Source organism: Monopterus albus, unplaced genomic scaffold, assembly GCF_001952655.1.
Source record: "Monopterus albus unplaced genomic scaffold, M_albus_1.0 scaffold518.1, whole genome shotgun sequence".
NCBI lineage: Eukaryota > Metazoa > Chordata > Actinopteri > Synbranchiformes > Synbranchidae > Monopterus > Monopterus albus.
Genome location: NW_018128398.1, coordinates 94,731 through 108,975, shown reverse-complemented (window position 1 = coordinate 108,975; position 14,245 = coordinate 94,731). Strand labels below are relative to the sequence as shown.

General features: G+C 40.2%; 1 protein-coding gene across 1 annotated transcript in view; it reads right to left on the bottom strand.

The window, feature by feature from the left end:
• The window catches only part of LOC109952933 (hydrocephalus-inducing protein homolog), a 48,717-nt gene that overhangs the window by 18,317 nt on the left and 16,155 nt on the right, over positions 1–14,245 (bottom strand). Inside the window, exons 8-16 of the mRNA XM_020588261.1 lie at positions 13,314–13,515; positions 12,699–12,786; positions 10,436–10,535; positions 5,255–5,373; positions 4,675–4,898; positions 4,409–4,476; positions 4,009–4,250; positions 1,780–1,880; positions 860–995 (exon numbers count right to left, since the gene is read on the bottom strand). Coding sequence (XP_020443917.1) covers positions 860–995; positions 1,780–1,880; positions 4,009–4,250; positions 4,409–4,476; positions 4,675–4,898; positions 5,255–5,373; positions 10,436–10,535; positions 12,699–12,786; positions 13,314–13,515 — 1,280 coding nt within the window. The remainder of the gene's footprint in view (positions 1–859; positions 996–1,779; positions 1,881–4,008; positions 4,251–4,408; positions 4,477–4,674; positions 4,899–5,254; positions 5,374–10,435; positions 10,536–12,698; positions 12,787–13,313; positions 13,516–14,245) is intronic.

Genomic DNA, 14,245 nt, shown 5'->3' with positions numbered 1-14,245 from the left:
CTGGGTTGTTACTCTACTTGGTTTTGTAATTTTTGGGTATAAACTGCATCTATATAATGTGTTAATAAACTCCTCAGTTCCTGTGTGCTTGTTAGGATTTAACAAATCTATATTGAAGTCACCACATATGAACATTATGTGTAATTCAGTTGTAACTTGTATTGTAACTTGACAGAAATGAGAATGGTCTTTTCATCTAACTTGTGGCAGAAAAGCAAATTAATATTACCCAAAGTGTTTAACTATTCCTTTAAGGTGTGATATTTTTGTCATGTAATTCACTTGTACCATATGTGTACAGTTTGTAGTAATGAGCTGGAAGTGACCCATGGTATTAAATATGAATGCATGGCACTTGTTTTTGGTTATCTGACTAGAGTTTCTCTTCTCTGCTGCAGTGTAAATATGTCAGGTAAATCCCAATTCCCTTAACTGCATCCACATTTCTCTCATTTGCTTTTTTCCTTGCATCTTAGTCCTACCCATGTATGATGTGAGGAAAAGAAGCAAGGAGAAAATGCAGAGAGAGAAACTGAGGAAACACTTTGACAGTATACAGACATCTATTGTTCTTTCCTCTGATCCTTCATCTGATGCGTCCAATCACCAACTGACTTCCAATAAAGGAACATATTTGGCTCATAAAATATTTCCGGCAAGGATCCGCTCATGTATCCCCTCATGGCTCTTCCAGGCAGTCTCCTCACTCCTCAAAGCAGGAAAAAGTACTTTGGGATGCCCTTCAAACTGGCGGCTTAGAACAACTTCCAGGCTGAACAAGGATCAAGGAGGAAGGAATGATCCAATAAGGGAATAGAGATTTATCAATAATTTCAGTTGCTGCAGTGATCTACTTAACCTGGTCAAGCAAGCCATAGCAGACAGGCAGAGTACTGGGGTTGGTTAGCTGCACTTTCTGTTGATAAGTGTAATCAAGGAAACACCTTTGAAAGTCCAACACTGGAGTCTCCACCACAATCTTAGGAACAACACACCTATCAGTGGAGAGAAAAGAAATGGAGTGACAGACAGAGATAGTGAGAAACAGTGAGAGAAGGTCTGAGGCTTATTTATGAGTCATAACTTTAATTGCATGACATCATGGCAAACCTGCCCTGTATTAATTAGTACTGATTCATAAATTTACAATGACAGTGATTGCTGTGAGGAAGTCAAATTACCATTACCCTATTCTGAGTGGTGGTACAGGTGACATTCAAATGTATTATTATGTAAATTAGGGTCTAACTATTTAACATATATCCCACTCATTTTTGACACCTGTATGGAAGTTCAATGGACCACATTCACAACTTGTCAAAGCCTCAGTGACAGCCAGAAGCAAGGCAGTGGTTACTGCTATAAAAATCCTACAGTACTTTAAATGAAAGGGTTTAAAAAGCAAGTTTGTAAAAAGCTAGATGAACCGCTGCTGTCTTATGACATCTTTTGGCACAGCTGTAGCACATTTTACGTCAAAACAAATTTTCATATTTATCATGTTAGAAGACTTGGTATGCAATCTTACAAGGACAGAGGGATTGAAATTCATGTTTATTCATTCATTTTTAGGAACCGTCTTTTCAAAATAGAAAAATGGTTTCATGGCACAAGACAAAAAATAAATAAATACAGTAAAACTGACCTAATAATATTTGTTTAAGATCTTAATATGCAGAGTATTTTTTTCTGCAATTTGCAAGATACCACAAAACTAACTTCAACTAATATGTTTGCACATCAAATTTTGTGTGTGTTCACATCTGTACTGTATCTGACCTAGCAATGACAGGCAGAGTCATGATCTCCTCCCCAACACCCTCAACATCCACCACCAGAGCCAGTCTGTATCGCCCGACTGTGTTGGAGCACAGGGTTACCTGTATAGTACATATAATACACACAGACCACATAACATTCAAAAGATGCACTGAGCATTACTCATATCAGTCTTGGTAAATGCGATTGTGGTTAGGCATCGTTAATGTGTGTTTTGTTTTATGGTCAGAGTTTTTGATCTGATGCACCTGTGTATTTAGACTTTCTAGAGTGCACACCACTTACAGTGGGTACGGTAAGTATTCAGACCCCCTTAAATTTTCACTCTTTGTTATATTGCAGCCATATGCTAAAATCATTTAAGTTCAATTTTTTCCTCATCAATGTACACACAGCACCCCATATTGACAGAAAAACACAGAATGTTTGACATTTTTGCAGATTTATTAAAAAAGAAAAACTGAAATATCACATGGTCATAAGTATTCAGACCCTTTGCTCAGTATTTAGTAGAAGCACCCTTTTGAGCTAATACAGCCATGAGTCTTTTTGGGAATGATGCAACAAGTTTTTCACACCTGCATTTGGGGATCCTCTGCCATTCCTCCTTGCAGATCCTCTCCAGTTCTGTAAGGTTGGATGGTAAACGTTGGTGGACAGCAATTTTCAGGTCTCTCCAGAGATGCTCAATGGGTTCCTGTCTGGTTTTCTAATATAAAATATGAAGAATATTTAATTTGACTGATGAGGGTCATTATTATAAAGATAGTGTTTTTGTTTGTTTGGTAAGTACATGTTAAGTACATCTTGTCAGTCAGAATGAAATATCCTGATGTAGAGTACTTTGAAAAGTGCACTCATATGTCATCATAAACCACATTATTATGATTTACCATTTAGATTCATTCTGAAGATGTTAGATATTACCAGGCATCTGAGGAAAAGTACAACCGGGTCATGTACAAACAAATGTTTTCTTTTTCACAGATTTGACACCACATAAAAAAGAAGACAGTTAAAAAAAGGGGAAGTGGCAAATTTACTGAATCTCAAAACTCAAAACTGCTTTGTGTGGTCACACAGCTTTCTCCTTCCCATTTTTATTCAACCACCAAACCTACAACTGCTTTTAAGAGAAGCACATTAAATCACATTTTTGACCATCTTTCCCACATTTTCACACCGACTCATCTATCTGGGTGAAACAGACCAAAATGCCACTGAAGCAAAATGACATGTTAAACATGACCACCAACGTTTACCATCCAACCTGACAGAACTGGCGAGGATCTGCAAGGAGGAATGGCAGAGGATCCCCAAATGCAGGTGTGAAAAACTTGTTGCATCATTCCCAAAAAGACTCATGGCTGTATTAGCTCAAAAGGGTGCTTCTACTAAATACTGAGCAAAGGGTCTGAATACTTATGACCATGTGATATTTCAGTTTTTCTTTTTTAATAAATCTGCAAAAATGTCAAAAATTCTGTGTTTTTCTGTCAATATGGGGTGCTGTGTGTACATTAATGAGGAAAAAAATGAACTTAAATGATTTTAGCATATGGCTGCAATATAACAAAGAGTGAAAAATTTAAGGGGGTCTGAATACTTTCCGTACCCACTGTAAATCACTAACTGCTTCCTGCTGGGTATTAATAGTTAGAATACAGCAGCGATGGACCCCAGCACATAAAGTTACTGTACATTAGGGTCTTTCATGCCACTAGCACTGCTTGCCCGTCTCTGTACTATTAACAATTACCTCAGAGTTGAAGCTGACCTGTATGTGTGAACTTGATGCAGGGAAATACCTCTTTGTCAGTCATGTAAATGAATGATGTCTCCCTTTCTCAGAGCTTTATGACTCAGTGCCCAAAAACTAACTGCAAACAAGCTAATGTTTGCATAGAAAGCTATGGCCAGAGAAGCAAAAAATAGACAGGCTACTTCGTTGGACATGTTGTGTCTGTATTAGACTGGTTAAAATGCTCCCGCTTGTGGTCTATAAAAATAAAACCGCTAACTTAGACAAGAAAACTGTGTTGTGTTCACAGTGCCCTCTGAAAATGGCAATAATCATGGTATTGACAGTAATAAAAACTATTATCACTGTTATCAGAATGCTTCACTGTAGTATACAGCAAAACTAGTACATTTCCACATCTTGTCATACATACTTTACAAAGACTTGTCAATGAATTTAAATGGGTTATACCCCATCTTTAAATTTACCTTAATGGTGACATCTGACATGGCACGCACAGAACCTGCAGGAGGACTGACGGTGAACTCCACAGGCCGCACATGAAGATCTCGAGCAACACTGCCTTGCCAATTGTTTCTGGACAACTCAGACACCTGTTGGGCACTGGTAACACTGGGACACCCCAACCCATCTCCCAGAACACGTAGGGCAAAGGTTACTGGCACCAGGGAGGTGTTGAAGAGGGTACAAATTGATGTTAATGGGAAGCCTGCATGGAGAGAGAGAGACAGAAAGAAAGAGAGTAAAGATGAGAAAAGGAAAAATACAAAAAGTAGGAAATAACTAGACGGCTAAAGTGGAAGATATTTTTTCAGAATGGTGTGATGCTTGCGAGTATAATACATCTTATGCAGCAACTTAACCCACCAAACGCTACATCGCCAAAGTTGAGCTCTGAAACATTGAAGTGGAATGTAGGACCAATGACACAACCTCTGAAAGAGAAGACAGAGACATGAGCTGTCACCAGCAACAACAACACCAAGATTCTCATTGTAAATACCTACTGAGTGGAAAGTGATTATTTTTATTGGTAACACGACCACCATTTTTAAAGCTGAGATTTTATATTTATATATTATAAGACAATTCTGACTGTTTACAATCTGAGTTACAACACTAGCTAACGTCACCTGAAGGTCAAGGTAAGTGGTTGTGGCTGTGCTGTGACAGTTAGCAGCAAGTCTTCAGAGAATGTCCCCAAGATGTAACTGTGGAAAGTAATTTCAACAATCTGGGAGGCCCCAACAGGAACAACACCTTCCTCAGGACTGAAGGAGAAACAGCGGCCAAAAGCAGTGTCGGGTCTTGACAGCCTGAAAGGAGCATCAATGAGTCCTTTGTTGGACACCAGCACCTGGACACAAAACAAAGATCTACTCACACACCGAAGTCATGTTTGCTAATGAGTCCTCGAGTGATGTGCATGTACTGCATTTATGCTTTATGGGTTCAGCTTGAATAGAAATTAAAGATCAAAAATCATAAGCATTACAAAGGCAGCATACTTAATTTCAGACCATTGTGAATTTGTCAGCTTTTTAGCTTGAGTTTGTCAGCCCCAAGCATCTTAAAAGACTTACTATAAAACACAAGCTTTTTAGTGAATTCAGATCCACATTTTTGGCAATAAATGGTAGTTCACCACATACTACCATGTCCAGTTATTTTCCTGAAGTGCCCAACTGTTCACTCTGGCTTAATTTTTCTTACCTCATAACAGTTTTTGTCACCAATAAATACATTTTTCATGTCCATCAGATTATATTTGAGCTGCAGTTTAGGGCCCAAGCCCTCACCCTTGACTGTGAGAGGTAAGCGAGATTCACGGCCTAAGGAGAGACACAGACAGACACAGAGAGAGGTTCACAACAAAGTTAAAGACAGAAAAACAAATATATTTTTAGAATCTATGGAAAAGTGAACACAAATATATAGAGAGTGATAATTTAATGTTCAGAGATGAATTTTGTCAAATAACAGTGAACATATTTAACATTAATTTTAATGCTTGATTTGAAAGGTTTATTTTTATGTTGCAGGTTTAAAATGCTCAATCAATGTCTGGTGCAAATATAAAATGTCTAAACATATTGGGGGTTTTTTAACTTGCTGCACATTCACTTTGCTGTTGCCTCACTTCTTTCTCTGTCAAAAAAGTAAGAGATCCGTCCTACAGTTTTGCTTAGAATGCTTCAGAAGCTTTTTGCAAAGTGAGGAATCATGGTCCAGTAGTCTGCAGTCCAGGTGTCACAGACCTGGGCTGGTCAGGTCATCACCTGCCTCAGATAACATGGAAATGAATGCAAATGTGGCTTCCGGCTCAGAATATACATATGAAGGCCACATGCAAATTTGCCAACTACCTTTTACTACCACTGGGATGAGCTGAATATACTGGGGACTCATGAATGGATTGTCCATTATGAAAATGAGATCAAGTAGCAATGAGTCCTCCAGTGGTTAAAGTGTTTAAGATTTAGAGGTCCATTAGTGGTGTTTCAACAAGGTTTCATTGAGGATATCATATACTGAGGACAGGGAGAGAAAATAGACATACTGTAGATGAGAGGAGCAGGTGTCCTCTGATACTAGGTACGCAAACAGACAAGGTTTGCCATCCAGACTTGTCTGTCTAACCTTTGTCTCCACCAAGGCACAAACCACTCAGGGAAGGAGGATCTTTTATGAGAAAGGCAAAGCTATTGATTCGTAGCAAGGCTGTGCTGTCTGCTTTAAGTTGTTATAGCAATCAGCTCCAAGGTGAAGAACAAACAAAAGACAGAAGTCATCCTCTAGTTCTAAGAAGGTTTTGGTTCATCAAACGTAGCTTCTTGTAATTTGAGCTTAAATCCCACTCTTACCCACACTCAGCCCTAAATTTATCCTCATTCAAACACTGAAAAGATAACTTTGGAAACTCTGTATCTAGTCTGTGTACAAGATACTTTGAAGAGGTCTATAAATAATTGTATGTTTGATTTTATCTTCTGCTGCCACCAGCATTTTGTCCACTGGAGTAATATAGCAGCTCTGCTAATGCTAATTATTTACCTACTGCTATGTGAATCGTAACATCGGAGCGTCATTGATCAGGCTTTTTATAGTCATCACATCGGCACTTAACTCAGACTGAACATACTCATAGTTGACTGAACTGCCTCTGAACAGCTGCTCTGGAACCGAAAACCCAGAGGTTTCCATCTCAGGGTTAGTCAACTCATAGGTCAGGCTTAAGCTTCTCTCCTACTTTCTGGAATAAGCCCCAGATATTGTTTGATAACAATAACAAGACAAAGACTCTCTGAGACTGTGTTTTGGCAGAGCGTGGTTTCAAGCGAAATACCAACATTAGCATGCAGACATTCTCATAGTGAAAATGCTAACATGCTGATGTTTAACAAGTACACTGCTCAAAAAAATAAAGGGAACACTTAAACAACACAATGTAACTCCAAGTCAATCACACTTCTGTGAAATCAAACTGTCCACTTAGGTAGCAACACTGATTGACAATCAATTCCACATGCTGTTGTGCAAATGGAATAGACAACAGGTGGAAAGCATAGGCAGTTAGCAAGACATCCCCAATAAAGGAGTGGTTCTGCAGGTGGTGACCACAGACCACTTCTCAGTTCCTATGCTTTCTGGCTGATGGTTTGGTCACTTTTGAATGCTGGCGGTGCTTTCACTCTAGTGGTAGCATGAGACGGAGTCTACAACCCACACAAGTGGCTCAGGTAGTGCAGCTCATCCAGGATGGCACATCAATGCGAGCTGTGGCAAGAAGGTTTGCTGTGTCTGTCAGCGTAGTGTCCAGAGCATGGAGGCGCTACGAGGAGACAGGCCAGTACATCAGGAGATGTGGAGGAGGCCGTAGGAGGGCAACAACCCAGTATCAAGACCGCTACCTCCACCTTTGTGCAAGGAGGGACAGGAGGGGCACTGCCAGAGCCCTGCAAAATGACCTCCAGCGGGCCACAAATCTGCATGTGTCTGCTCAAACGGTCAGAAACAGACTCCATGAGGGTGGTATGAGGGCCCGACGTCCACAGGTGGGGGTTGTGCTTACAGCCCAACACCGTGCAGCACGTTTGGCATTTGCCAGAGAACACCAAGATTGGCAAATCCGCCACTGGCGCCCTGTGCTCTTCACAGATGAAAGCAGGTTCACACTGAGCACATGTGACAGACGTGACAGGGTCTGGAGACGCCGTGGAGAACGTTCCGCTGCCTGCAACATCCTCCAGCATGACCGGTTTGGCAGTGGGTCAGTAATGGTGTGGGGAGGCATTTCTTTAGGGGGCCGCACAGCCCTCCATATGCTCGCCAGAGGTAGCCTGACTGCCATCAGGTCACGGGATGAGATCCTCAGACCCCTTGTGAGACCATATGCTGATGTGGTTGGCCCTGGGTTCCTCCTAATGCAAGACAATGCTAGACCTCATGTGGCTGGAGTGTGTCAGCAGTACCTGCAAGACGAAGGCATTGATGCTATGGACTGGCCCGCCCGTTCCCCAGACCTGAATCCAATTGAGCACATCCGGGACATCATGTCTTGCTCCATTCACCAACGCCACGTTGCACCACAGACTGTCCAGGAGTTGGGGGATGCTTTAGTCCAGGTGTGGGAGGAGATCCCTCAGGAGACCATCCGCCACCTCATCAGGAGCATGCCCAGGCGTTGTAGGGAGGTCATACGGGCACGTGGATGCCACACACACTACTGAACCTCATTTTGACTTGTTTTGAGGACATTACATCAAAGTTGGATCAGCCTGTAGTGTTGTTTTCCACTTTAATTTTGGGTGTCACTCCAAATCCAGACCTCCATGGGTTGCTAAATTTGATTTCCATTGATAATTTCTGTGTGATTTTGTTGTCAGCACATTCAACTATGTAATGAACAAGGTATTTAATAAGAATATTTCATTCATTTAGATCTAGGATGTCTTATTTTTGTGTTCCCTTTATTTTTTTGAGCAGTGTATAATGTTTACTATACAGTTTAGCATTCTCGTGGGCTAACACTGGCTAATTTAAGTAAAGAAGTTAATAGGAATGTCCTTAGCTTCCTCTGGCAGATATCACAGCTTGCAAACGCTTTTCATAGCCAGCTAAAAGTCTTTCAATTCTTGTACTTGGGATCTTCTCCCATTCTTCCTTGCAAAAGGCTTCTAGTTCTGTAATATTCTTTGGTCGTCTTGCATGCACAGCTCTTTTAAGATCTACCCACAAATTTTCAATGATGTTTAAATCAGGGGACTGTGATGGCCATTCCAAAACCTTCAGCCTGCGTCTCTTGAGGTATTCCATAGTGGATTTCGAGGTATGTTTAGGATCATTGTCCTGTTGTAGAAGCCATCCTCTTTTCAGCTTCAGCTTTTTTACAGATGGTGTGATGTTTGCTTCCAGAATTTGCTGGTATTTAGTGGAATCCATTCTTCCCTCCACCCGTGCAATGTTTCCTGTGCCACTGGCTGCAACACAACCCCAGAGCATGATAGATCCACCCCCATGCTTAATAGTTGGCAAGGTGTTCTTTTCATGAAATGCTGCTCCTTTTTTTCTCCAAACATGCCTTTGCTGATTGTGTCCAAAGAGTTCTATTTTAACTTCATCAGTCCACAGCACTTGTTTCCAAAACGCATCGGGCTTCTGTAGATGTCCTGTTGCATACTTCAGACGTTGGATTTTATGATGGGGACGCAGATAAGGTTTTCTTCTGCTGACTCTTCCATGAAGGCCTTGTCTGTGCAAGCATCGCTGCACAGTGGAACGGTGCACCACCACTCCTGAGTCTGCTAAATCTTCCTGCAGGTTTTTTGCAGTCAAATGGGGGTTTTGATTTGTCTTTCTGACCAGCATACGAGCAGTTCTGTCCGAGAGTTTTCTTGGTCTTCCAGATCTCATCTTGACCTCCACAGTTCCCCTGATCTGCCATCTCTTAATTACATTTCTTACTGTGGAAACTGCAAGCTGACAACGCTTTGCTATCTTCTTGTAGCCTTCTCCTGCATTGTGGGCATCAATAACTTTCACTTTCAGGGTCTTACACAGCTGCTTAGAGGAACCCATGGTTGCTGGGTGTCCACAAGTGTGTGCACAAGGTTTGAAGAGTCAAAGTATTTGTACAGCTTTGAAATTGGCATTTACCAATGACAGCTGTTGCTGTGCATCAGATCTAACGAGCTGATTAAGGTCTGATACCTTGTGAGAGACTTTGAGACTCTGGAACTCTTAGGGTGCCCAAACTTTTGCACCATGCCATAATAATGTTTTTATTTTTTATTTTTGTTCAATTTATGGCATAAGAAGTAACTATGCATCACTGTTTGCAGAAAATATTGTGCATTTTTTCCATTTCCAAGAGAAACTGTGTTAACATCTGTTCAAATAAAAAATCACCAAAATCTGTTATTTATCAAGGGGTGCCTAAACTTTTGCATAAGACTGTATTTGGTCATATGCCCAAATTAAATTATGATATGATGATGGCAGCAGGAAAGTTGAGAGGTCACCAAAGTTATTACAATTCACCCTGAGGGTCCAACATTTCCCTGAAAAATAAAAAAGTAAAAAAACATAAGGTACAGTGGTGCCACAGTAAAATTCATGGGATCACCAAGTCAATAGGATTTCTCCTCTGAGGAACATAAATATATTGAATAATTTCATTCATTAAAAAGTTGTAAAGTATCAATATGGGAACAAAGTCTGTACTGACCATTTAATGTTAGTGCCATGCTGCTAGCATGAGTAAAAACTAAACACCTACTGTGTTAATACATGCAGTACTGTGCATTTGTACACTACCAATAAAAAGTTTAAAGAACCTTTGGACTGGTGGTGTATGTAAAATTCTAAATTAGTATTTTCTAGCTAGGTACTGACCTGTGACATCACAGTATATGATTTGTTGGTAAAGCTTGGCCTGCTCAGGTTTGAAGAGAATGTTGAAGTGTGCTGTGGTGTTGGGCCATATTTCACCTTCCTGAGCCATGTAAAGACAACAAGATTATTTTACTAAAAGGATATAGAGCAGACATGTACAAACACTGTAAATGCAAAGGCTTTGAGGGCCATTAAGAGTTTCTATTGCTGGCAGCCTGATACAGCAACTAATAATGGAATTAATTTCTCAAACATTTTCATTAATATGTTATTTTGGTTACTATTTTTCTATTTAAAACTATAGACCTGCATCAAGTTCAGTGTAGAAAACAATGTGAAAGTTGACTGGTACTTTATTCAGGCTCAGCTCTACACACACTGTCTCTGTCTATGGCTTTCCCACTAATACTTGTGTGTGTACACACGAGTGTGCATACAGTATGTGTGTGTAGACTGCTGTGCATTTTTCTCAAATGCCCTCTCAAGGTTTGTGTTATGACTGGCCAACGAACAGTTTACTCTCTCTCTCCCCCACACTTTATCCACCACTCTATCTCCTGCCCTTTTCTCTCTGTTTCTCGTCTGTCTCCTCTTCCCCTCTGTCCAGGGAATCTGGCTGAGTTGAGCAGAGAAGACGCTGACAACAAAGGGTGACAGTGGTGTCAGAATAGGTCAGGCTGCCAGACGGTCCCAGGGTATAAAACGTCCAATCTGTGACCCTTCTGTCACTGAGGAGTCTGACTGGATCTACATATGAAAAATTGTTGTAGGACTTGCTCTCTTAATTCCAGGCCTTTCAAAAGATGTCAGATGCATGTGATCAAGAACAACATGTCCCACATATAGAAAAAGAGGCTCTTCAGATGAAGATGAAAAAAGTAAATTTATTACATTTGTAAAATATGATACAGAGAAAAAATCTGAATAAAATGTGAACATTTCAGTCAAAAGACCATCATCAACACGACTTTCAGACCCTGTCAGTCTACAGACATAAGATAGATTCCTTTACTGTCACTGCACAGTATACAATGAATATTGGTTAGCAATCCTGTTGCTGCATTCACACACACTAGGAGTATAAATAATATAAAAATTAAAATCTCATACCAGGATGAGAAAAAAATATGAATAAGCTCAAACACTGAACGTTAAGATCAGACAACGCAATAAATAATTAACTAAATCAGGAAGCAGCTGCAAAATTGAACTTGAGGATATTGCACAGATGCAGAATTTCTTTGCAAATAGTGCAGTGCAGCTGGTCGGCACATACAATAAGTGCATACAATAACAGCTGGAACCGTAGAAGTGGCTGTAAGTATGTCATAGGGATAATACAAATAGTCCCATAAAGTCAGTGTTGTTTGGCAGTGTTCAGAACCTATATGGCACAGTTGTTAAGTCGAGTTGATTTTCTGTGACTGACCTGAAGCATTGACCTGAGGGGAGCAGATCAAACAGATGATGACCAGGCTGAGATGGGTCTTTCATGGATGTTGGATGCTCTGCTGAGACAGCAAGAGCTGAGTAGCCAGTTTTTAGCTATTACCGTAGGTGTTAATAAGGTGTTTTCATATCGTGTTCATATTCTGCCCTTCATGCAGGTTGTGTAATTTGATCTTAGTGGCTAATGAGTTCATGTGGAACACCTCATGATCTTGGCTTCTTTTGTCCTGATTGGTCTTTACTGATAACCTGATTGTCTATTTATGTCTATAGAGTGACAGGGTCTGTAAGCTGTACTGATGATGGTCATTTGACTAAAAGGTTCACATTTTATTCATATTTTTTTACACATGAAATCAAATTTAATGTATGGTATCTGAAGAGCTTATTTTTTGTTTTGTCAGTGTGCAAGTATTTTTTCCATATGTAGTTCTACGCATGAGCAACAGTTTATCCTAACTTCTTCTTCTCCTTTCGGCTGTTCCTATTAGGGGTCGCCACAGCAAATCATCTGTTCCACCTAACTCTATCCTCGGCATCCTCTACTCTTACCCCAATAAACTTCATGTCCTCAATGATGATTCACATGTTTAAATTTGGCATGTTTTTACGCCGGATGCCCTTCCTGACGCAACCCTCTCTATTTATCCGGGCTTGGGACCAGCACAGAAGTCACTGGCTTGCAACCCCTGTGTTTGTGACATATTGAATCTAGATCTGATCTTTTTGATTCTCATTTGTCTTTACAGCCATCAGGTTTCCTGAGAGAGAGGATGTTCATACAGTAAATTAAAAAAAAAAAAAAAACACACACCACTGGTTCCACAGTTATGCAGCTGTGTGAGAGGGCCTGAAAAGGCAAATGTTCCTTTTCCTCCTTCTGCTGGAGCGCTGAACTCTCCCTACGGGTGGGCACAAAGACAGAAATGAGGAGGGTCCGAGTGACCAACAAGCAGAGAGACGAACATAGAGTAGCTGACAGAAAGAAAGTGATGGTCACCTCAGCTATTCCTAACATTCTGACCCACTCATGTATGTAGCCGAGTAGGACAAAAATATAGTCACCTCTAAATATAATGCAGTCCAGTACAGCATCACCTTTAATTATGACCTCAGTAAACATATAAATGAATTTATACATTTTTAACATTTTCACCAAAAAAAGACACATTTTCAGTTTCATAAACACAGATGTTAAGGTGAAAGTGTTGCATTGAATTTCATACAATTGTACAGGTGTACCTAATAAAGTGGCCAGTGAGTACATGCTTTGGTTAAAATAAGTAAATACATTTTAAAAAGCAAGCGTTGCCAGGTAGCAGCGGGTAATTTAACAGTACTTGCAACACGAGCATACAGCCTACACTTCTAAAAAATCATGAAATCCACAACACTTTTCTCTGTTTATATGGATATATACATTCTGTACCTTGATAAGTTCAGGTCTTCATCTTCCTGGCTGGACCATGCTGACCAACAAAACTGAAGAGGGATCTCACTCCTGTTGGTGAGGGACACTGTGTGCACATTGGCCAGGGAAATGTAAGTCTTCTTCAGCAGTACAGAATCAGGCTTAAGATGGATGTTCAGCTCCTCACAAGCCCCATACAAACTGATGTACACATCTTCCCCTGAGCAAAAATAAGACAATATACAGAATTGCACACATATCCATGCAGCTTTACTCGTAGACTTTTCATCACATGCTACTGATCCAGAGATGCTCACATGAGTTGTGGGGTGAAGGCAATAAAGATTTTAACAGATGAATAAATCCATTTTCCAGTTCAAATAAATATTCTGAACAAGTAAGATGAAGGAGGGTTAGTTTCAACCACCCAAAATCAATCAACTCAGAAGCCAAACGTGTATGTACATAATAACAAGCAAAAAAATGTAGGTTGAAATTGTGAAACATAATTTGTTTAAGTTGACTGACCTGCTGTTATTAATTTATGAGGACATTCACTATGTCCTTTTGTCCAAATGGGAACAAATTTCACTCAGGAAAAGGGGTCCCATGTATGCATTTGAGAAGTGCAAGCCACTTACTGCAACCTATAATATATATATCCATAGTAGCACAGACAACCAGAATAATATCATATAATCTTGAAACACTGTATACTATAACCCCTAAGATCTATTTCAGAACTAGGACAGTCCTCCGTGAGGCCACTGTGTGGAGGAAGCAGAAACAAGTTCCAGCATTTAATGTCAAAGCTATGGGCTTTGAAAATAGCTACAAATTTAAGCTTGGAATGTCATGATTTTATTTTTACCTATGGCATCAAGTGAAGTTAACAGACTGTTCTCAAAAAGGTCCTTAAAAAGGCAGTGTTTGAAACAATTTATATGCTT